General features: G+C 37.1%; 1 protein-coding gene across 9 annotated transcripts in view; it reads right to left on the bottom strand.

The window, feature by feature from the left end:
• Positions 1–22,518, bottom strand: part of Herc4 (HECT and RLD domain containing E3 ubiquitin protein ligase 4) — a 109,059-nt gene that overhangs the window by 51,655 nt on the left and 34,886 nt on the right. For 5 of the 9 annotated variants that reach the window (XM_070020994.1, XM_070020993.1, XM_070020992.1 and 2 more), the window contains 5 exons: positions 15,463–15,552; positions 14,441–14,517; positions 10,329–10,550; positions 8,383–8,474; positions 4,092–4,222 (listed from right to left, as the gene is read on the bottom strand). In XM_070020994.1, coding sequence (XP_069877095.1) covers positions 4,092–4,222; positions 8,383–8,474; positions 10,329–10,550; positions 14,441–14,517; positions 15,463–15,552 — 612 coding nt within the window. The remainder of the gene's footprint in view (positions 1–4,091; positions 4,223–8,382; positions 8,475–10,328; positions 10,551–14,440; positions 14,518–15,462; positions 15,553–22,518) is intronic. The other 4 variants (XR_011371552.1, XM_070020997.1, XM_070020998.1 and 1 more) reach the window with 2 other exon arrangements.

Below are 22,518 nucleotides of genomic sequence, written 5' to 3'. Positions count from 1 at the left end.
GAGTGTAAACCTTGAGCAAAAAAACTCAGGGACAGCACTGAGGCCCTTAGTTCAAACCCCCAACCAAAACAAAAAAAACAAACGAACAAAAAAAAAACAATCAAAACCTTTACACCAAAAACGGTTCTAAGGAACAACAACAAAAAGGTCATTATGTATGTCTAAGCTCATTTCCTACTGTTATAACAAGACACTTATGACTAAATTATTACTTTAAGAAGTTTATTTAGAGCTTCATTCTAAGTCCAAGAATATGGTACCAGTATCTGCCTAGCTTCTGGTGAGATCTTCATGTAGAAGGGTAAATATAGGCATATAGGCATCATGTAAGATGTAGAAGAAGGAGAGTACTTTATAGTAATCCATTTTGTCATGTAATCATGAAGGGAGTATTAATCCCTCTTAACAATTACATCTTAAACACTTTGACACCAGACTTGGATACCAAGTCTGGACATAAGTTTTGGTAGAACCAAACTATGTTAAAATCATAGCAACGTAATAAAAGGCTTACCACAAGGAGATGCAACAATTATAAACACTTGGATAGCTAATAAAATGACAACCATCAAAATATGCGGTAAAAATGAACAACATTTAAGGGAGATGACATTGGTACAATTGAAGGTTTTACCTCTCCCTAGCAATCATGGACAAATCAATAAGAGGAAAGAAGACTAGAACAACACTTAAATTAACCAGATCTAACAGACATGAACAGAGTACTCAACAACAAAACATTCTTCAAGTATGTACTGGGCATTCTCCAGGTGTTAAGATACAAATTAAGTCAATAAATTGTTAAAGATACAACCAATGGATCAAACTGAAATAAAAATTAGAAAATGCTTAGAAATTCTGAAATACATAGTTAAAGAAGGGCTAAGGGAAAAAGGTATTGCATGGGGTGTGTGTGGGGAGGGGGTGTGGGTATGTGTGTGGTGTAGGTATTAAGGCTGAGCATGATATGGCTCACATCTGTAATTTGGGACCTAAAGACATACAGATGGAGAACAAGGTTTGAGTCAAGTGTGGGCAAAAGTTAGTGAGATACCTTCTCAATCAGTAGTGGAGTTAAAGAATAGTGAGTGCCCTTGTAATACTACCTACATGGAAGAGCATTGGATAGAAGTACAGTCTAGGCAGCTCCACGATAAAACACAGACTCTATCTAAAAAATAATGAGCATAAAGGGAGATTAAACTGATAAAGTACCTGCCTTAAAAGATGACCTAGAGTTACATTACAACATAAATTCATTGGGATATACTGTATATATATCATTAAAAAAACCTCTATTGTAAAACAAATGTACGCTAAAAAAAAAAAAAAAATCAAGAGAATCAAATCAACATTTTTTTTGGTCCGTCGTGGGGCTTGAACTCTAGGCTTGGGCCTGTCCCTGCACTCTTCAGTTCAAGGTGAGCACTCTACCACTTGAGCCACAGCTCTACTTCCGGTTTTCGAGTGGTTTATTGGAGATAAGAGTCTCACGGACTTTCCTGCCCTTTCCTGGACTTTCCTGCCCGGGCTGGCTTTGAACTGAGATCCTCAGATCTCAGCCTCCTGAGTAGCTAGGATTACAGGCGTGAGCCACTGGAGCCCTGCCAAATCAACATTTTTATAACTTATGAAACAAGAGAGAACTATCTGACTATGTTACCGTAACTCCTCTGTACATCACTTTTATAATAACAATAAAGATTTTTTTTTTAAAAAAAGAAAGAACTAAACATAAGGATAAAAAGAAAGAATATATATATAGCCTGAATGAAATAAGTATTGCTAAAAACATACTACCAATTATACATGATCAAGAAGAAAACAAAAGCTAAATAAAGCTATAATCCAAACAAAATACGGTGAAAACATACACACACACCTAGAACTGATGGCTTTACTTATAAATTCTACCAAACATTTAAAGAACCAATGTTAGGTCGTGACTTTCATAGTTAATGCAAAATAATCTCTTATAGGAAAACTTATTTTGATAAAATGATTATACATACAGAAAAACTGATCACACTGACAACATGATCTATATCTAAAGGACCTGAGAGGCTCCATACCCAGGCTTCTAGAGCTGATCAATAGTGTCTGGCAAAGTAGCAGAATAAAAAAATTTAAAAAAAAATAAAAAAATAAAAAAAAATGCACAAAAAACAGTAGCCTTTCTGTATACCCACAGAGAGAAAAGGGCAATTAGGAAAGCAATTCTGTTTGCAATAGCCTCAAAAATAAAATTTAAAAAATATTTAGGAAATAAGAAATAATCTACAATAAAAACTATAAACCTGAAAAAAGAAATTGAAAATGACATCAGGAACTAGAAAGAACTTCCATGTTCATGGATAAGAAGAATATCATGAAAATCAAGCCGGCGTCAGTGGCTCACATCTGTGATACTAGCTACTCAGGAAGCTGAGATTTGAGAATTGCGGTTCAAAGCCAGCCCATGCAGGAAAGTCTATGAGACTCTTATCTTCAATAAACCACCAGAAAACTAGAAATGGTGCTGTGGCTCAAAAGATAGAGTCTATCCTTGAGCTGAATTCCTGAGGGACAGTGCCCAGGCCCAGAGTTCAAGCCCCACTATTGACAATTAAAATTTTTGTTAATAACAATTGTTGTAATAATGAAGACTATTTGGAACTGGTACAGCCTTAGGCCTGAAGATCAATGGAACAGACTAGAAGACACAGAAATAAAGCCATATACTAACATTTATCTGTTACTTAACAAAGGAGCCAAAAATGTAAGGTGAAAAAAAAATAGGGAAGGGAGAGGAGAAAATGGGAAGAGAAGGTAACAACCATGCACCACTGGTCCAGGATTAAAACGCTTGCTATATCTGGGCACCTGCTATATCTGGGCACCGGTAGCTTGTAATACTAGCTACTAAGGAGGCTGAGATCTGAGGATCACGGTTCAAAGCTAAGCCCATGCAGGAAAGTCTATGAGACTCTTATTTCCAAATAACCACCAGAAAACTGGAAGTGGTGCTGTTACTCAAGTGGTAGATAGAGCGCTCGCCTTGAGCTAAAGAGCTAAGAGACAGCGCCCAGCCCAGAGTTTTGTGGGGTTTTTTTGTTTTTTGTTTTTGTTGGGGGGGGGTCTGGTCGTGTGGCCTGAACTCTGGGCCTGGGTGCTGTCCCTCAGCTCTTCAGCTCAAGGCTAGCGCTCTACCACTTGAGCCACAGTGCCACTTCCGACTTTTTTCTTTTTGCTTATGTGGTGCTGAGGAATCAAACCCAGGGCCTCATGCATGCAAGACAAGAACTCTACCACTGAGCCACCTTCCCAGCCCCCAGCCCAGAGTTTAAGCCTACCACCGACAATTAAAAAAAAAACAAACACACACACACACAAAAATGCTAGCTACACAGAAGGCTGAGATCTGAGGAACTAGTTTAGAAGACATCCTGGGCAGATAAATTAAACTTATCTCCAATTAATCAGCAAAAGGCCAGACAAGAAGGCATGGCTCAGGTGGTAGAGTGTTGAGAGAAAAAGCCATGTAAGGGTGCACAAAAAAAAAAAACCCAGACACATAAAATGATGAAGATATATGAAACACTATAGCAGTAACAAACTGAAAATAGAATTACCATGTGAAAGACACATGATATTAGGAAGTATCCATAAAAAAAGAAAATTTTAGGGCTGGGAAGATGGCTCAGTGGTAGAGCGCTTGCCTTGCAAGCCTGAGGCCCTGAGTTCGATTCCTCAGCACCACATAAGCAAATGAAAAAAGCCAGAAGTGGCGCTGTGGCTCAAGTAGCTCTAGCCTTGAGCTGAAGAGCTGAGGGACAGTGCCCAGGCCCAGAGTTCAGGCCCCACAACTGGACCCAAAAAAAAAAAAAGAAAAAGAAAATTTTATGAATCACTAAATAATCATGGACAGCTGTTTTCATTGTTGTATGTTTGGGGTTCTGCTTTTTTTTTTTGAGACAAAGTCTCATGTACTCCAGATTGACCTCAAACTTGAGATACCCTTGGATCCAGTGCTAGGATTACAGGCATTTGCCACTACACTCAACCCAATAATTATACCATAGAAACAAAAACTATTTTCTATTATAGCTTACCTTCCACAAGCAATCTGTGTAACAATGCTTCCCATAAGTTCAAAAACTTTCCGTGGGTTTATTTCATGACTGGTAGAGTTATGACCCAATTGGCCATACCCTCCAGCCCCGAAAGTAAACACTCCACCTTCCTAAGAAAAACAACAACAAAAAAAATTACTGATAAAAGAAAATAAACTGATCTTCAGAAAATTAAGTCAATACTTAAGACTCTTCTGTTTTTAAGGTTTGACAGATAAAGCTGATTTTTTTAAGAGGGTAGTACGTCTTAAAATGAAAGAGAATCAAGGTTGAAAGCTAAATATTTTCATGTATTTTTGAAGTGTTTTAAGTTTTCACTATTTTAACATATTTCGCTGATGTCCTCATTAAAGAAGTATTTATTTGCAATGCCTTTTACTATCATTATGCTCTGTTGAAATTCAATCTTTGAGTAAGTCCAGCACAGCAATAGAGGTCTGTGATCTCAGCACTCAGGAGGCTAAAGCAAGAGACCTTGAGTTCAAATCCAGCCAAAGCTACTAACAGCAAAAACAGAAAGGGGAAAAATATGGCAATATTTTAGTATATAGTTGTTATACTCAACGATGGTCTTTAAAATTTGAATATAAAAATATATGGGTACAGGTGGGCTTATGAGATTTGAGGACTGCAGTTAGAACACAGCCCAGATGGAAAAGTGAGTAAGACTCTTAACTCTAATTAACCAGTAAAATGCCAGAAGTAGAAATAAGGAAAAATTTTCCAGATGTCAGTGGCTCTTGCCTATAATACTCATGAGGCTGAGATCATAAGAGCACAGTTCAAAGGCAAAAAGGCCTGTGAGACTCTTAACTCCAACTAACCAGCAAAAACCCAGAAATGGTGCTATGGCTCAAGTGATAGAGCACTACCCCTGAACACAAAAGCTCAGGGACAGTGTCCAGGCCCCAAATTCAAGACATAGGTACTGTCTATGAAATTTATATTATATGAGAATATAATTTTTTATATATTGCAAAGAAAAAATTTTCTTTTTAAAACTTTTTAAAAACTTCAGATACATAAAAATATAATAAATTATGATATAATCAATATACTTTGTAATATTAATGAACAGCACTAAGAGTGAGTGTTTTACTGATGCCTCTCTTCCCCTTTTGGGGAGGTTAAAGCAAACTGTGATGAACATTTTCCCTCTAAAATTTATATATATATTCAATTGCATACTTCTCCAAATTAAAAAAAAATGCATTACCCTGCCATTATCACAGTCAGAAATATAGTTTCTTCATTTAAAACACTTATGTCCTCCTCTTTTTCTTTCATCAGATCACAAAATATGACAGGTTGGTGATGTTAAAAATAGGACAGCCAACTGGGTGCCAGTGGGTCACGCTTGTAATCCTGGCTACTCTGGAGGATGAGATCTAAGGATCACAGTTCAAAGCCAGCCAGGGAACAAAAAGTCTGTGAGACTCTTATCTCCAATAAACCACTCAGAAAATGGAAAGTGATACAGTGGCTCAAGTGGTAGAGCGCTAGCCTTGAGCTGAAGAGCTGAGGGACAGTGCTCAGGCCCAGAGTTCAAGCCCCACCACAGACACCCTCCCCGCCCAAAATAGGACAGCAAGTCCGATAGGGTGGGCCCAGCACTTGGGAGTCTAAAGGAAATAAATCCTGAGTTGGAGGCCAGTTTGGACTACATGTTAAAACTTCATCCAAAAAACAACTGAAGCACAAAGGACAGGGATGTGGCTCAAGTGTTAGAGTATACCTAGCAATTGAAAGGCTCTGAGTTCAAATCGTAGTAATGCCAAAAACAAAACACAGCATGCAATTTATGTTCGCACTTTAGGCCCTTTCCTACACAAAAGACATCAGTGCCAAGTGAGCATGGCGGTTCACACTTTTAATCCCAGTATTTGAGAGAATGAGGCAGGAAGATTTCAAGTGTGAAGCCAAAGACCCTAATTTAGAAAAGACATTGGTTCCTTTAACTTTAACTATATATTCTATGGCTCATTCTACAATATAAAGTACAGATCTTTTCTCATTCTATTTTAGTTTGGTATTCTCCATCACACAAAAGTATTATAATTTATTCAATTAGAATATTATCCATAGAGATGTAACTTTCTTCTTGTCTTTTGCTATTAAGATGATAATAAAAGGCAATACATAATTTTCTGCTTAGGAGTTAGATTCTTGAAAATAGTTGTTAGATCAAAAAGGTATAGCCGGGCGCTGGTGGCTCACGCCTGTAATCCTAGCTACTCAGGAGGCTGAGATCTGAGGATCACGGTTCAAAGCCAGCCTGGGCAGGAAAGACTATGAGACTCCTATCTCCAATAAACCACCAGAAAACCAGAAGTGGCGCTGTAGCTCAAGTGGTAGAGCACTCGCCTTGTGCTGAAGAGCTGAGGGACAGCACCCAGGCCCAGAGCTGAAGGCCCACAACAGACAAAAAAACAAAACAAAAAAAGGTATATATATGTGATTTACATAATGAATTTGAAAAATGTGACCAATGGTCAGATTTCATATCCGCTAACGTAAAATGCCTTAGTATTTATTCTAATTTAAAAAGTATATTTCAAAAATCTTCCCTAATGTTTCTTTTTTTTTTTTTTATTGTGAACATACTGTACAGAGGGGTTACAATTACATGGGCAAGATAATGAGTACATTTCCTATCAAGCATTGTACCTTCCTCCTTTGTTCCCTAATGTTTTCTTAATGCTATTCATCAAATATGTATTTTACAAAAGGAAACTGCTTCATAAAATAACCAATCTACATGTAAGAATTATATGTTACAGAAAATCCAAAAATGCATCAATACAGAACATAAATTCTAATTTGAAAAAAACAATGTTTACTTCTGGGACATTTAAACCTAGTTTCATTTAAAAAAAATACATATACTTGTAGCATATGCCACAAGTGCTCATGAGAATAACTCTGATGTTAAATGGAATGGAAGCGCAGAATATTTAAGATAACTATGGTGGCAGACACCTGTAATCCTGGCACATTAATAATAAACATTTTTTAAACATTTTGAAGTCTGTTTACAAGCTAATTTCTCATTAATTCATTTTGGCCAGACCAAAAAAAAGGTAAAGTTAAAAAAAAAAAATCACGGGCTGGGAAGGTGGCTCAGTGGTAGAGCGCTTGCCTTGCATGCATGAAGCCCTGGGTTCGATTCCTCAGCACCACATAAGCAGAAAAAAAAGCCGGAAGTGGCACTGTGGCTCAAGTGGTAGAGCGCTAGCCTTGAGGGACAGTGCCCAGGCCCAGAACTCAGGCCCCAGGACCGGACCAAAAATAAATAAATAAATAACTTTGTAATTTGGCCAATGAAATATCTGCTATAACCTTTATGCTGACATAAATTAGTGTAACAAGTAATTCTTCAATAAAAATTAGTTGAAAATTTTTGTTCTGTTTTTGCAATACCGGTAATCAAATTCAGGACCTTGCACATGATAAATGATAGACCACTGACCTACCTATTTGAAAATTTTCATTTTGCCTTGTAATCAAAACAGAACTAAGCAGGGGCTGGGAAGGTGGCTTAGTGGTAGAGTGCTTGCCTTGCATGTATGAGGCCCTGGGTTGGATTCCCCACACCACATAAACAGAAAAAGCCGGAAGTGGTGCTGTGGCTCAAGTGGTAGAGTGCTAGCCATGAGCTGAAGAGCTGAGAGACAGCGTCCAGGCCCAGAGTTCAAGCCCCACAATCAACCAAAAAAAAACAAAAAAACAAAAAAACCAACTACCCCAAAACAGGACTAAGCAATATTGTTACTGAACTGGAATATACATACTAAAGTGAGGGATGAGAGTTAAAGCCATTGACTACACTGTTGAAACTTCATTATAATTGCTAGCATAATACTTAAAGACTACAAATAACAAACTCAGTTTCTTATTTGTTATATTTATAAGCCAAATTTTAAAAACTGGGGGATGCGTTTAAGTTTTTTGTTTTTGGGGCTTGAATCCAGGGCCTCAGGCTCTTGCTAAGCTTTTTAGCTCAAGGCTGGCACTCTGCCACTTAACTGACGAACTGGAGACAGTCTCATGAACTTTCCTGCCTTAGCTGCCTCTAAACCTCCATCGTCAGATCTTAGCCTCCTAAGCAGCTATGATCACAGGCATGAAAGCCATCAGCACCTCACTGAGGAAATGATCTAACACCAACAGTATGTACTCTCAAGTTTTAATATAAATACCTTGAAAATACTCAGTAAATATAAAAAAACTACTGTGAAGTAATAAAGACAAACTTTCAGAAGTACAATACCTTGGTTAACGCAGCAGTGTGATCTTCTCCACAACAAATATAAACTATTTTCTGAGATCTTAATGACTTTAGTAAATTAGGAACATACCTATCTGAAAATTCCAATAAAAGAGATTAATATTTTTAAAGTTAAAACTCTTCTAAAATATAATTCTTATACAGCTCCCACGCTCAGTAGACTGTGATGACTAAATTTTTTTAACTATGAGTAGACTGATTTTGCTTATAAGCCAACTAAGTTAGGTTCCAACTCATCTATCTATCCTACTACAACTCTGTTAGAGTTACATTTTAAACAGCATATATGCAAACCTGCACAAGACTCTGCCCTCAAAGAATTTTAAAAGTCTGTTTCTAACTTTCTCCCTATGTATCATTCTTTAAATTTAGATTGGTTATGTTTATGGAATACTACGTAAAAGCCTGAAAATCCAATTTTCCTCTATTTTGTAGAAGGAAACATGATCATAATGACATTTTTCTTACATAAAACAAACTTCTTTAATTCTATATCAGTTTACATTATCAGTTTCTTTTTTTATTTGTTTGTTTTTGCCAGTCCTGGGGCTTGAACTCTGGCCTGGGCACTGTCCCTGAGCTTCTTTTGTTCAAGGTTAGCACTCTTATCACTTGAGCCACAGTGCCACTTGCAGCTTTTCTGTATATGTGGTACTGAGGAATCAAACCCAGGGCTTCATGCATGCTAGGCAAGCACTTTACCACTAGGCCACATTCCCAGCCCCTCATGATCAGTTCTTAATAGATCAACAACTCACTTTGTCCATTTCAGTCATCATAAAACTTTATGAAATTAGTATTTCTGGCAATCACAATATTAACAACTATAAAAAATTACACCCAAGATCCCAACTGTTTATTTTTTATTATTTTAAACTTTTTTATTGTAAAGATACTGTACAGAGGTGTTACAGTTACATGAATAAGGTAATGAGTACATTTCCTATCAAGCAATGTTACCCCCTTCTTTGTTTTTCCACTACTATCCCTTCCCTCCCCACCTCCCCAACTCCCTCCCCGGCCTCCCCGAAGTTATGAAGTTCGTTTTCATCATAGTGTCTTGTACATCTTATTGTTAACTGGTTTAACATAGTTTTAATTTCTTAAAATCCTAAATGTGTATTTTAAACATTCTAGTATCAATGCCAAAAGAGCGCAACTAAAACTTTATTTAAACCAGGTAATTATGGCTGTAATCCTAGCTATTCAGGAGGCTGAAATCTGAAGATCATGGTTTGACACAGCCCAAGTAGGAAAATCCATGGGACTCTTATCTCCAATTAACCAATAAAAAGCCAGAAGTAGAGCTGTGATTCAAGTGGTAGATCACTAGCCTTGAGCAAAAAAGCTGAGGGATAGTGCCTAGGCCCTGAGTTCAAGACCCAGGATCCACCCACCCAAACACAAACACATACAACAAAACCCACACAAAACCTTTGTTTAATATCATATAAATATTTCCTTAAAGTATACTCAATACTTAATGTTATTTTTCTCAAATATTTTCTGGGGGATACATTTAGGACTCAAAACCAGGCCTTATGCATGCCAGGCAAAAATGCTCAACCACGGAGCTACATTCCCAGCTCCTTCCCAAAATAATTTCATAGTCTTTTTTTATCACTGGTGGTGGCCAATGAAGAAATAATGCTGGATACTAACTTGAAGTAGTATTATCGTCTTTTAATGGACATCCAATAAAAAGAGTTTGACTAGATAAACTTCTATAGTTTATGATAAAATCACTTTTTTTGCTTCCCACAATCATCTCAAAATTTTATCAAATCAAAACTTTAAATTAACACCTTAGCCCATTTTTATTCTTGGGAATATTTGAGTACCTTTCCCTCTAACACACTAAAAACTGTTCATTCATTTCAAATGATTATCTTTTTAAAAAGCAGATTTGAATTAAAATGAGAACTTACCATTTTCATCATTAAGACCTAGCTGACCAAATTTGTTGCGTCCCCATCCAAAGATAGCTCCAGAAAGGGTGAGTACAAAACTATGGGCGCCTCCTGCTGCAACTTGCATGAAGGGGATTCCAAGCAAAGACTTAAGCAGCTGTGGTGAAGTTTGTTTTTTACAGTCAATGCCCAAACCCAACTGGCCGTATTTATTCTGTCCCCAACAGAAAACTTCACTTGCTGAAAGACAAAAGATTCTTAAATTATTTTTCTTATATCAAAATAGTTTTCAATTGAAGATCATCAATTTTGGAACATTCCTCCCTTCATTAAATGCCAATACTTATTTTTTCTTTTTAGCAATTAACTTTCTTTACATGGAAATGTACTACTACCTAGAAGAACTACCTGTATTAATACACTTGAAGCTTGACTAATTATACAATAAACAGTTAATTACCTAACAAGGGGTAAGGCTAATCTTATTTCCTTTTGTTCTTCAACAAAGGACTGTCTTGCTTAATATTCTTCAAGTTCTAGTTTTATTCTATAGCTTCTCCCAAAAGGCACTCATATACAATTAAGGCTTCAGTTATCAAATATATGCTAATCATACTGAAATTTTTATCACTTGTCCAAATCTCTCCTAAGTAATAACAAGCCATGTAACTGAGCATTTAGCTTACATTGGTTTCAATATTTAAAAGGTCTTAACATAGTATGGTCTTACCAAAGAAAGCCTCAAACTGAATTCATGACTACCACTCTAGCACTGATCTTATACCTAATACCTGTATCTCCTTCTGAATTTTATTAATAATTAGCTGAGTAGCACAAGGCATATGCCTAACCAATCATACTTGTTTATTAAGTCCTATTCCATTAATAATCTGTCCTCTCAAACACACCCAAATCTAGTCTTTATATCACTAAATTATACATGATTTTCTTTTTTTTTTTTGTGTCCAGTTGTGGAGCCTGAACTCTGGGCTTGGGCGCTGTCCCTCAACTCATCAGCTCAAGGCTAGCGCTCTACCACTTGAGCCACAGCACGACTTCCGGCTTTTTTCTTTTTGATTATGTGGTGCTGAGGAATCAAACCCAGGGCTTCATGCATGCAAGGCAAGCGCTCTACCACTGAGCCACCTTCCCAGCCCCTATACATGATTTTCTTTAAAAAGAAAAAAGAAAGTATAGCCAGGTGCTAGGTGCTCACATCTGTAATCCTAGCTAGTCAGGAGGCTGAAATCTGAGGATAGCAGTTCAAAACTAAGCCCATAAACCCAAGCAGGAAAGTCTGTGAAACTCATCTCCAATTAACCATCAAAAAGCCAGAAGTAGAGCTGTTGCTCAAATGGTAGAGTGCTAGCCATGGGCACAAAAGCTCAGAGACAGCACCCAGCCCCTGAAGCTTCAGAACTGGCACCAAAAAATAAATAAAAAGTGGGATGGGAAGGTGGTTCAGTGGTAGAGTGCTTGCCTTGCATGCCTGAGGCCCTGGGTTCAATTCCTCAGCACCATATAAGCAAAAAGAAAAAAAAGCTGGAAGTGGCGCTGTGGCTCAAGTGGTAGAGCGCTAGCCTTGAGCTGAAGAGCTGAGGGACAGTGCCCAGGCCCAGAGGTTCAGGCCCTACAACCGGACCCCCAAAAAAATTAAATAAATAAATAAAAAGTATGACAGATGTATTCTTCACTGTTTTATACTTTTTTTCCTATAATAGTTTCCTATAACAGTCTGTCACTTTTGCCTTCTCCTGCCTATTTTATAACCTTTTAGACATCTTTTTATTTTTATTAAAAGAACAACTTGCAGCCAAGGGCCAGTGACCCATACCTATGATCCTAGCTGAGATCAAGGTTTGAAGCAAGCCCAGGCAGGAAAGTCTGTGAGTCTTATCTCCAATTAAACAGCAAAAATGCTACAAGTGGAGCTGTGGCTCAAGTAATACAGTGCCAGATTGAAGCAAAAGGACTAAAGGATAGAATCTAAGCCCTGAGTTCAAGCTCCAGTCCATACTCTAAAATTAAAATTAGGCCTGTTGCCAGTGGTTCACCACCTGTAATCCTAGCTACTCAAGACGCTAGGATTTAAAGCTTGTGGTTCAAAAATCACCCAGGGAAAGAAGCCTATGAAACTCTTAGCTCCCACTAAACATCAAAAAGCCAGAAGTAGTGTTGCGGCTCAAGTGGTAGAGTGTTTGTTACTCTTGAGCACAAAAACTCACCAACAGGTCCCAGACCCTGAGTTCAAGCCTGAGGACTGGCACCAAAAAATAAGTACATAAAATATAAACAGTTCTGGGGCGGGGGGGGGGGGGGGGAGGCGGGGGGAGGATGGGAAGGGATGGGAAGGGGAAACAAAGGAGGAGGCTACAATGCTTCATAAGAATTGTACTCATTATCTTGCCCATGTAATTGTCACCCCTCTGTACAGTATTTTCACAATAAAAATTAAAATATATATATATATAAACAGTACTGCCTGGCGCTGGTGGCTCACGCCTATTATCCTAGTTACTCAGGAGGCTGAGATCTGAGGATCACATTCAAAGCAAGCCCAGGTAGGAAAGTCTCTGTGAGACTATTATTTCCAATTAACCCTGAGAAAACTCGAAGTGGCGCTGTAGCTCAAGTGGTAGTGTTCGCCTTGAGCTGAAGAGCTGAGGGACAGCGCCAGGCCCAGAGTTCAAGCCCTACAACCGACATACACACATACATACATACATACATACATACATACATACATACATACATACATACATAAAATATAACAGTTCCAGTGGCTCTAACAGTAGCAGCAGCATCTACTGTACAATGACTAAAGTATTAGGCTCGAAGGCTGGAATTTAGTAAGACATAAATTACAATAATTTTAGGAACTATCCAGCCTAAGAGGCAATTAGTCTAATAAATGTAATTTGAGGCAGGAAAATACATTTACCAAGAATTAGATAAGTGAGTAGGGACATTGTGTTAGTACTAACAAGGGCACAGAGTCAAGAAAGTCTTTTGTTTTTTAGTGTTGGCATATAGTTTAATGTTGGTATTGTAAGATATATTCACATTTCAGTTGAGACTGAAATGAAAACAGAATCTATTACAAAAGGCCTTGAATTTATACTTAAGGTGTTCGATTTCTTTAGATAGCCAATCTTTTTTCTAAAATCATTTTTCTTTTTGCTTTTTTGAAACAGAGATTCACTGTATATTCCAGGTTGACATTTTTATTCTTCTGTCAGCCTGTGATTAGAAGTGCATGCCCTTATGGCACAGTAAACACAAGGCACAGAGTTCAAACTCCAGTACACAGGGGGTGTGACTTAACAGGTGAAGCAGGTCAAACGTGAAGTCCCAAGTTTGATTCCCAATAATGCAAGGGGGAAAAAAGCCACACAAACTCTAGTACTACAAATAAACCCCCACGTATATGGCAAATTCTTACTAATCCATATTCCAACCCTCAGGTGACATATGAATAAATTAAACCAGTGAAAGAGAAATACAAAGTGAACAGGATGCTTTGCCTTCTGATTTTATTCTGTAGTTGCCCTGTCATGTTTATCTGGGAAATTAACTGTTTGGTGAAGCAATCTTCCCCAGCTGTGTTATGACCAAAAAAACAAACAAACAAACAAGAGAAAAATCTGTTGAATAGGTATAAAATTATTCCACACGTAAGAAAATACTGAGAAAAATTAAAAGGAGAAAATGGTACAATATCAGTTTCAAGGATTCCAAGACTTGACATAAAATTTTTTCCAAATTGATTTAGACAATAAAATCTCAACCAAATGTGCATAAAAACTAGTAAGATAAATTGGGTGGGGGGAGGGGGGAGGCGGGGAAGGGAAGTGAAGGGTAAACAAAGGAGGAGGCTGCAATGCTTGGTAAGAAATGTATGCATTATCCTGCCCATGTAATTGTAGCCCCTCTGTACAGTATGTTCTCAAATAAAATAAAATACAATTTAAAAAAAAAAAAAAACTAGTAAGATAATTCTGAAATTTATATAGAAACAAAACAGATCAAGAAGAACCAAGAAACCTTGAAAGAAGAAAAAGCTCAGGACCTTGATGCTCAAAATAACAAAAAATAAAACCAAATTTAATGAAAAGAAAAACAATGCTTACCTTTAGAAAGTGCAAGGGAATGATAGTAACCACAAGCAACCTGTACTATCTGGATATCTGACAAACTCTTAATATTTCTAAAAAACAAGAAGAGAGAAAAGTAATCAGTTCATTCCATATAACAAGTGAATCTTGAATGCTACTTATGTACGGTATTTATTAGTCACCTACTATATGCAACATTGTCTACCCACCTAGCAGATCATGGGATTTTTGTTTACATTTTGGGATTTTCTTTTTCCTTTTTTTAAGGTGTGTGCCAGTACTGGGGCTTGAACTCAATGCCTAGGCACTGTCCCTTAGCTTTTTTGCTCAAGGCTGGCACTCTACCACTTGAGCCACAGCTCCACTTCTATATTACTTTTAAAAATCAACATCAATTTAATAAAAATCTGTTAAAATCAATAACATCTAGATACAGACTTTAAAGGTGTGAAGAAAAAACACCTTGAAAGACAGTATTTAAGCAACTATGCTTAAATGTCAAATACTCCTGAGTGCTCTAAATAATTCATGTTTTCTTTTGTTATCAAATTTTTAAAAATTAGTGTGAAATTTGGCAATATATTTACAAAAGTGTATATAATCTAATTTTTCTAAACTTGGTATTTTTTCCTTAATATATTTTCCTCTTATCAGATTCCTTAAGAATCAAGAGGGATTCCTATCGTATGTTCTCTCAATTCAGAAACTATGAAAACTATACTTTTATTTACATCTAAGTTAGTGACATTCATTTTAATTTAGCTCACATTTATGGTGATCAGTAATGCTGTATTATTATCTCCATTTGTGTTGTCCTTATGCTTTTATAATCCCCCCTTTCTAACTTTCTCTTCAAATGGAACTTGATTCTAAAACCTAATGAACACTACAAAAATCTATTAATTTTGTGCATAAATAATCCCAGTATCTTCTTATGTACCTCCCCTTCACCTTGACAACCTTCTACTGTTTTTCCTCAATGAATGTATTCAAGGAAAAAAACAGGGAGGGGGAGCATGTTTCTTATTTCCCTTTACCTGATACTGCCACCTGACCTGATTCTGCCAAATGAGAGTCCGGAGCAAGTTCTGAACAGAGTGTCGATACCCATGATTTTCGGGAGGCAGCTTCAGCAAATCAAATTGTGAGCAGGAAAAAGGAGAGTTACTCTAATTCCATATTGTTGTATTAAAAATATTTTTATTTAGTGGATTTATGTTCATTTATTTCTTAACTACAGAACCTGAGAACTGTACTGCTACAAATTAGAAGAATCCAATACATTAGCAGGATCCAATGTACCTTCAAATTTTCAAATGTAACAGAATGCCATTCTTCTGTAATAGTAAAATTAAACATTGGCCATGCAAAGTTTGGAATAAAAAATAGATGGACATGTACAACTATGCTGAAGTTAATATTTACTATTATTGCTTATGAGTATTAGACACATCCCATATTGATTTGTTCTATTAAGTATTTTGGAAAAATTACTCCAGTTATCAATTTCAAATCTCAAGACCAAATAAAACATTTCAAAACACTATACTCTCATAGAACCCTGTATTTTCTCCTTCATATCATGTATCACTACTGATTATCAGTGTATATATTCACTTAATATTTGTCACCTCTGTTCAATAATAAGCTCAGGCCAACCATGTGTCTTATATTCACAAGCATCCTAATACCTACTATAGTGCTAAACAAGCACTATACATGACATACAATGTTAAAGGTAACTGCATTTGTAGTCTTGAAGACCTAGTGGTTATTAGTCATAAAGTTTGCCAAAACCATCTTGTGAATTTGCTTAGAAATTTAAATTCAGTGATTCTCCTTTGTGAAATATTATAGTGAGGTTTGGAAGCTAAGATAAATGCTAATTTCTTTAGCTATATCTGTCATGCAGGTAAGAAAATGTGTTCTGTAGTATTATATTGAAGAAAAATTATCTCTCTTCATGTTAGATTCATTAATACATAACAATAGTGAAAGGAGGTTTGTTTTCTTGGCTTTCAGAATTAAACTTATCCCATTGTTTTCCCATGTTTCATTTTCTCTATAGGTAATAAACTAGAAAAAGTTTAATTAGCTGGGAGCAAGTGATCATACCTGTAATCCCAGCTTTGTGGGAGGCTGAGATCAGGAGGCTCAGGGTTTGAGGCCAGCCTGTGCAAAAAGATTCTTGAGACCCTTCCCAACTAATAGCTGGGTGTGCTGGTATGAATAATACATGATAATCATCTCAACTAAAGAAGCTGGATGTAGTGATAATTCAATTATTACCCTAGCCATATTAAGAAGCAAAAAATATGATTGCATTCCAGGGTATGCACCCAGGCAGGAACCCAGATCCAATCTCAAAAATAACCAGTGCAACGAAAACAAAAAAAGAATTGGAGGCATGTCTCGGCAGCAGAGGCACCTGCCTGGCAAGCACAAAGTCCTGACTTCAAAAAAGAAAAACCAACAACAAAACCCAATACCATCAAATAAATAAATAAATAAATAATAATTAAAACAAGTTTATAAAAAATAATTTTATAAAATCATCAAAAATAAACTATAGCTTTCATATAAAGACTTAAAACTCAAAATGATTAAAAACAATTAGGGGAGTGGAGGAGGGGGAAGCAAGAGAAAATAAGGGAGAGGGTACTCCTGCTCAAAAAGAAACGTACTCATTACCTACTTATGTAACTGTAACTCCTTTGTACATCACCTTTATAATTAAAAAAAGTGCCTGGCACACAAAACAACAAAAAAACATGACTACATGAATCTGTTAAAAGTTGGCAATACTGGACATGTAATAAGGGACCTTAAAAATACAAAATATGGGAGTTATAGGACAAACTGGGCTACATAGTAAGAACATATCTCCAAAAAAAAATTCAAAATGTGGGGAGTAGACAAATAGAAAGTCAAATATGAGCCAGGCGCCGGTGGCTCACGCCTACATCCTAGCTACTCAGGAGGCTGAGATGTAAAGATTGCGGTTCAAAGCCAACCCGGCAGGAAAGACCATGAGACTCCTATCTTCAATAAACCACTAGAAAAACCGGAAGTGGCGCTGTGGCTCAAGTGGTAGAGTGCTTGCCTTGAGCTGAAGAGCTGAGGGACAGTGCCCAGGCCCAGAGTTCAAGCCCCACAACCGACAAAAAAAAAAAAGAAAAGTCAAATACATATGCGTTAATATATTCTTTCTTGTTTGTTTTTTCTTGTCTTTATGATTATGTTAAGTTGATACTACTTCAAAATATCTTGGAATCATTTCAAAGTAGTGTCCTATATTCAAAAGATTAATTTTTTTATAAACTTAATGACAGCTGCAAAATTCTACAATAGACAAACCAAAGCTTTAGTTAAGAATCAAAATGCACTAACAGAGTAAATCTCTTAAATACAAAGAAAAACTATTAGATAATCTAAGAGAAATACAGGAAATAGAATATACTAGAAAATTAGTTATAAAATGGCTATAGTAAGAACTTATCTACTGATAATTACTTTAAATGACAATGGCCTAAACTGTCTAATGGCCATAGAGGAACTGAAATGTTTAAAGGTAGGACCTAGCTATAAGCTCCTTATTTCACCTCTAAGGACTAAAAGTGAAGGGATGGTGAAAGATAATCAATACAAATAGAATTTTTTAAAAAGGCAGTAGTCATATTTACATCAGATAACACAAACTTTAACTATAATTGGCACATAATACATAAAACTATTTACAGACTTAACGGAAGAGGCAGACTCCAATAGAATAATAGTTAATAACCCACTTTCAGTAATGAACAGGACATTCAGACAGAAACTCACAAAAGTTGGCAGACTAAATCAGGCACTCTAAACAGACCTAACAGACACCTACATAACATTCCATCTAGTAGCTAAAGAATACACAATCTTCTCATCAACACATGTGACATTCTCCAGAATATATCATATGATAGCCCAACAAAACAAATACATTTTTTTTTTTTTTGTCGGTCGTGGGGCTTGAACTCTGGGCCTGGGCGTTGTCCCTTAGCTCTTCAGTTCAAGGCGAGCGCTCTACCACTTGAGCTACAGCGCCACTTCCGGTTTTCTGGTGGTTTTATTGGAGATAGGAGTCTCATGGTCTCTCCTGCCCGGGCTGGCTTTGAACCATGATCCTCAGATCTCAGCCTCCTGAGTAGCTAGGATTACAGGCGTGAGCCACCAGCGCCCGGCAACAAATACATTTTTAACTGAAATTTTATCAAGTATCTTTTCTAACCACAATGCACTAAAACTAGAAATGAGCAACAAGAAAAATTGGCAACTACATAGATACATGGAAATTAGACAGCTTGATCTTAATCAATGAATGAATAAAGAATTTTTTTTAATTTCTTAAGACAAATGAAAATGGAAATAGAACATACAAAGCCTATGGGGTTACAGCAAAAAGCATGACTAAAAATATTTGCTGAATACCTCTGCTTAGAGGATTACCGTTCAGAGGCCAGTCCATTAAAAAAACGGTTAGAGAGACTGAATGCCAATCAATGGTTGGGCATGGTGGTGGACACCTTGTTATTCCTGCTACAGATGAAGCAAAATGCCTGAGCACCGTGGCTTGTGCTGATCATCCCCAGCAATTTAGGAGGCACAAATAGGAAGAGCAGTCCTGATTGGCTGAGCATAATGTGAAATGTTTTGAAAACAATCAATGCAAAAAAAGGAATGATTTTTAGCAATCAATAGCTACATTTTTAAATTTTTTTTTTTAAAAATAGGTACTAGTAGCTCACACCTTGTAGTCCTAGCTACTCAGAAGGCTAAGATCTGAGAAACGTAGTTCAAAGCCAACCAAGGCAGGAAAGTTTGTGAGACTTTTATTTCCTATTAATCACCAAAAAGCTGGAAGTAGAGCTCTGGCTCAAGCAGTAAAGCTCTAAGCCATGAGCAAAAAGAAAGCTTAGGGACAAGTACCCAGGCTAGCACCAGTACTGGCACGCACGCGCACACACACAAGTCTCAACATATTCAGCATCTCAAAAGACAAGAAAAATTAAGACAAATCAAATTAACTGATGACAAGAATAGAAATAAGTGAAATATCGAAGAAAAAGCATACATGCAAAAGATCAGTAAGATGTTTCTTCAAAACGATAAAACAAAACTGACAAATGGTTAGCCAAATAAAAAGTTACCAAAAAAAAAAAAACAACCCAAAATTTCAAAAGAGACACTACAAGTAACACTATAAAAATATAAAGGTTCCTTGAGATTATTACAAACAAGTCTACACTAACAAATTTCATAACCTAGAAAACAACGCACAAACTTCTGGTCAAGCTTAAGCCATAAAAAAATAGAAAACCTTAGCAATTACTATAAGACTCAGTATTTAAAAGTTACCCACCAGAAGAAAGTACATTTAAAGAAATAATGCCAGTTCTTAAAAACTATACATAAATAACCTGTAACAAAACAGGATGTCCACTTTTACTTCCTTCATTCAACAGAATACTTCCAGAAGGAAATACTACCCAGAGAAATCAGAAAAGGACATTCAAATTATATAGATAGAAGTAAAATTGTAACTATTTACAAATTACATGACTGTCTAGAGAAATCTCTAAAGACCTCACCAAGAAAACCTATTAAAGATAATGAATAAATTTAGCAAACTGAGAAGATTAAAACAACAACATAAAACCATCAATAGCACATGGGTCCCCAATGGCTCTAGCTTCTAATCCTAGCTATTTAGGAGACCGATCTGAGGATCTGAGAGCAAAATCTTTCAGACTCATATCCCAATTCTCCAGCGAAATGCTAGAAGTGGAGGTATGGCTCAAGTGGTAGAAAGCCATCTGAAACAATCGATCAGTAGAATAACAGGGAAAACACTTAAGGACAATGGAATAGGCAAGAATTTTTTGGACCTCAAAAGAGCAGAAAAAAAAACATAACAAATGAAACTGCATCAAACTAAACAGTTTCTGTATGTCACAGGAAACACTAATCAGAATGAAAGTACAAACTACAAAATGGAAGAAAATACTTATAAGCTAGGCATCTAATAAGTGTTCATATCTACCATGTTAAAAAAAAAACTTAAACAGCTAAAAACTCAATAGAAATAAAAGCACAAAAGGCATAAAATAGTGGCTAAAAGCAGAAAGAGCTGGAAGCATGATTCAAGTGAAAGAGTGCTTGCCTTGCAAACACAAGACCCTGAGTTTAAATCCTAATACTGCAAAAGGAAAAAAAAAAAATTCACTTTGGCAAATGACAAAGATAGTGTAAATGTTTGGTTGCTTCTAATTTTTTTTAAAAAGTATACTTAACAAAAAAGTAAAAATATTTTGCATATATATCTTCACATACATATACAAACCATAAAGATTCTTCTGCTAAAACAAAATCAGAACTCATATCTCTATAGCAAATATTATGTTACTTAAAAATTTAAGGTGACTCTAAAGTTTAGTGCGTCAAATACTTTTAAATGACTATGAAACAACAAAAGAACTGAATCTTGGCTGGGAATGTGGTAGAGTGCTTGCCTAGAATGCATGATGCCCAAGGTTCAATTCCTCAGTACCATATAAACAAAAAAGGCCAGAAGTGGCATTGTGGTTCAAGTGGTAGAATGCTAACCTGAGCAAAAGAAGCTCAGGGACAGCACCCAGGCCCCGAGTTCAAGCTCCAGGATCAGCAAGGAAGAAAAAAAGAAAAGAACTGAATCCTTTTTGCTTTCCCCTCAGTGGTAAGGCTCAAACCCAGGGCCTCAGATTATCACAGAAAATATTGAACCACTGAGCCATATCCCTAATCTTCAATATAATTTCCTAAATTAATTTTTTAAATGGCTTAAAATTTGTAATGAAGAAGTTAGCAAACTTGGAAATAAGGTTTATATAGCCCTCCCTTCAGAATTATTAAAGACTATTAATTGTTGATTGTGTCTAGTACTACTGAGTTCATCTATTTTCCCAACTTAATGTATAATGCCAATTCTGGCAAAAAGCTGGTATTGCTAGTTGTTTTTAAAGACAAAATTCTAAGCCAGTGCCAGTGGCTCATGCCTGTATATAATTGTAGCTACTCAGGAGGCTGAGATCTGAGGATCATGGTTCAAAGCCAGACTGGGCGGAAAAGTCCGTGAGACTCTTTATCTCTAATGAAAGACCAGAAAATCAGAAGTGGTGCTATGGCTCAAAAGCGCTAGCCTTGAACACAAAGAGGCTCAGGGACAGCACCCAGGCCCTGAGTTTAAGCCCTATAACCTACAAAAAAAAAAAAAAAAAAAAAAAAATCTAAGGGCTGGGAAGGTGGCTCAGTGGTAGAGCGCTTGCCTTGCATGCATGAGGCCCTGGGTTCGATTCCTCAGCACCACATAAGCAAAAAGAAAAAAAAGCCAGAAGTGGCGCTGTGGCTCAAGTGGTAGAGCACTAGCTTTGAGCTGAATTGCTGAGGGACAGCGCCTAGGCCCAGAGTTCAGGCCCCACGACTGGACCACCACCCCCCAAAAATCTAATAACTAGTAAAAAGCTATTTAAAGACCAGGTTCCAGGACTAGGAATGTGGCTTAGTGATAGAATACTTGCCTCACATGCAAGAAGCCCTGCGTTCAATTCCTTAGTACCACATACATAGAAAAACTGGAAGTGGCGTTGTGGCTCAAGTGGAAAGTACCAGAGCCTTGAGCAAAAGAAGCTTAGGGAGAGTGGCAGGTCCTAAGTTTAAGCCTCAGGAATGGAATGGAATGGAATGGAAAGAGGAGAGGAGAGGGGAGGGGAGGGGAGGGGAGGGGGAGGGGAGAAGAGAGGAGAGCAGAGGAGAGGAGAGGAGAGGAGAGGAGAGCAGAGGAGAGCAGAGGAGAAGAGAGGAGAGGAGAGGGAAAGCCAGGCTCCAGTGGCTTTGTCAAGTAATCCTACCTATTCAGGAGGCCAAGATCTGAGAATTGAGGTTAAAATCCAGCCAGAAGTAAAGATGTGGCTCAAGTGACAATTACAGTCTTTAGTGGACAAAGTCAAGCAAGAGCTCGAGGCCCTGAATTCAAGCCCCAGTTCTAGCATGCATGCACGTGCACATTCACCCTTGTGCACGCG

This window comes from Dipodomys merriami, unplaced genomic scaffold (assembly GCF_024711535.1).
Source record: "Dipodomys merriami isolate MVZ:Mamm:240054 unplaced genomic scaffold, mDipMer1.0.p SCAF_14, whole genome shotgun sequence".
Taxonomy (NCBI): Eukaryota; Metazoa; Chordata; class Mammalia; order Rodentia; family Heteromyidae; genus Dipodomys; species Dipodomys merriami.
Note: the sequence above shows the minus strand (reverse complement) of the source record. Positions and strands in the feature narration are given on the sequence as shown.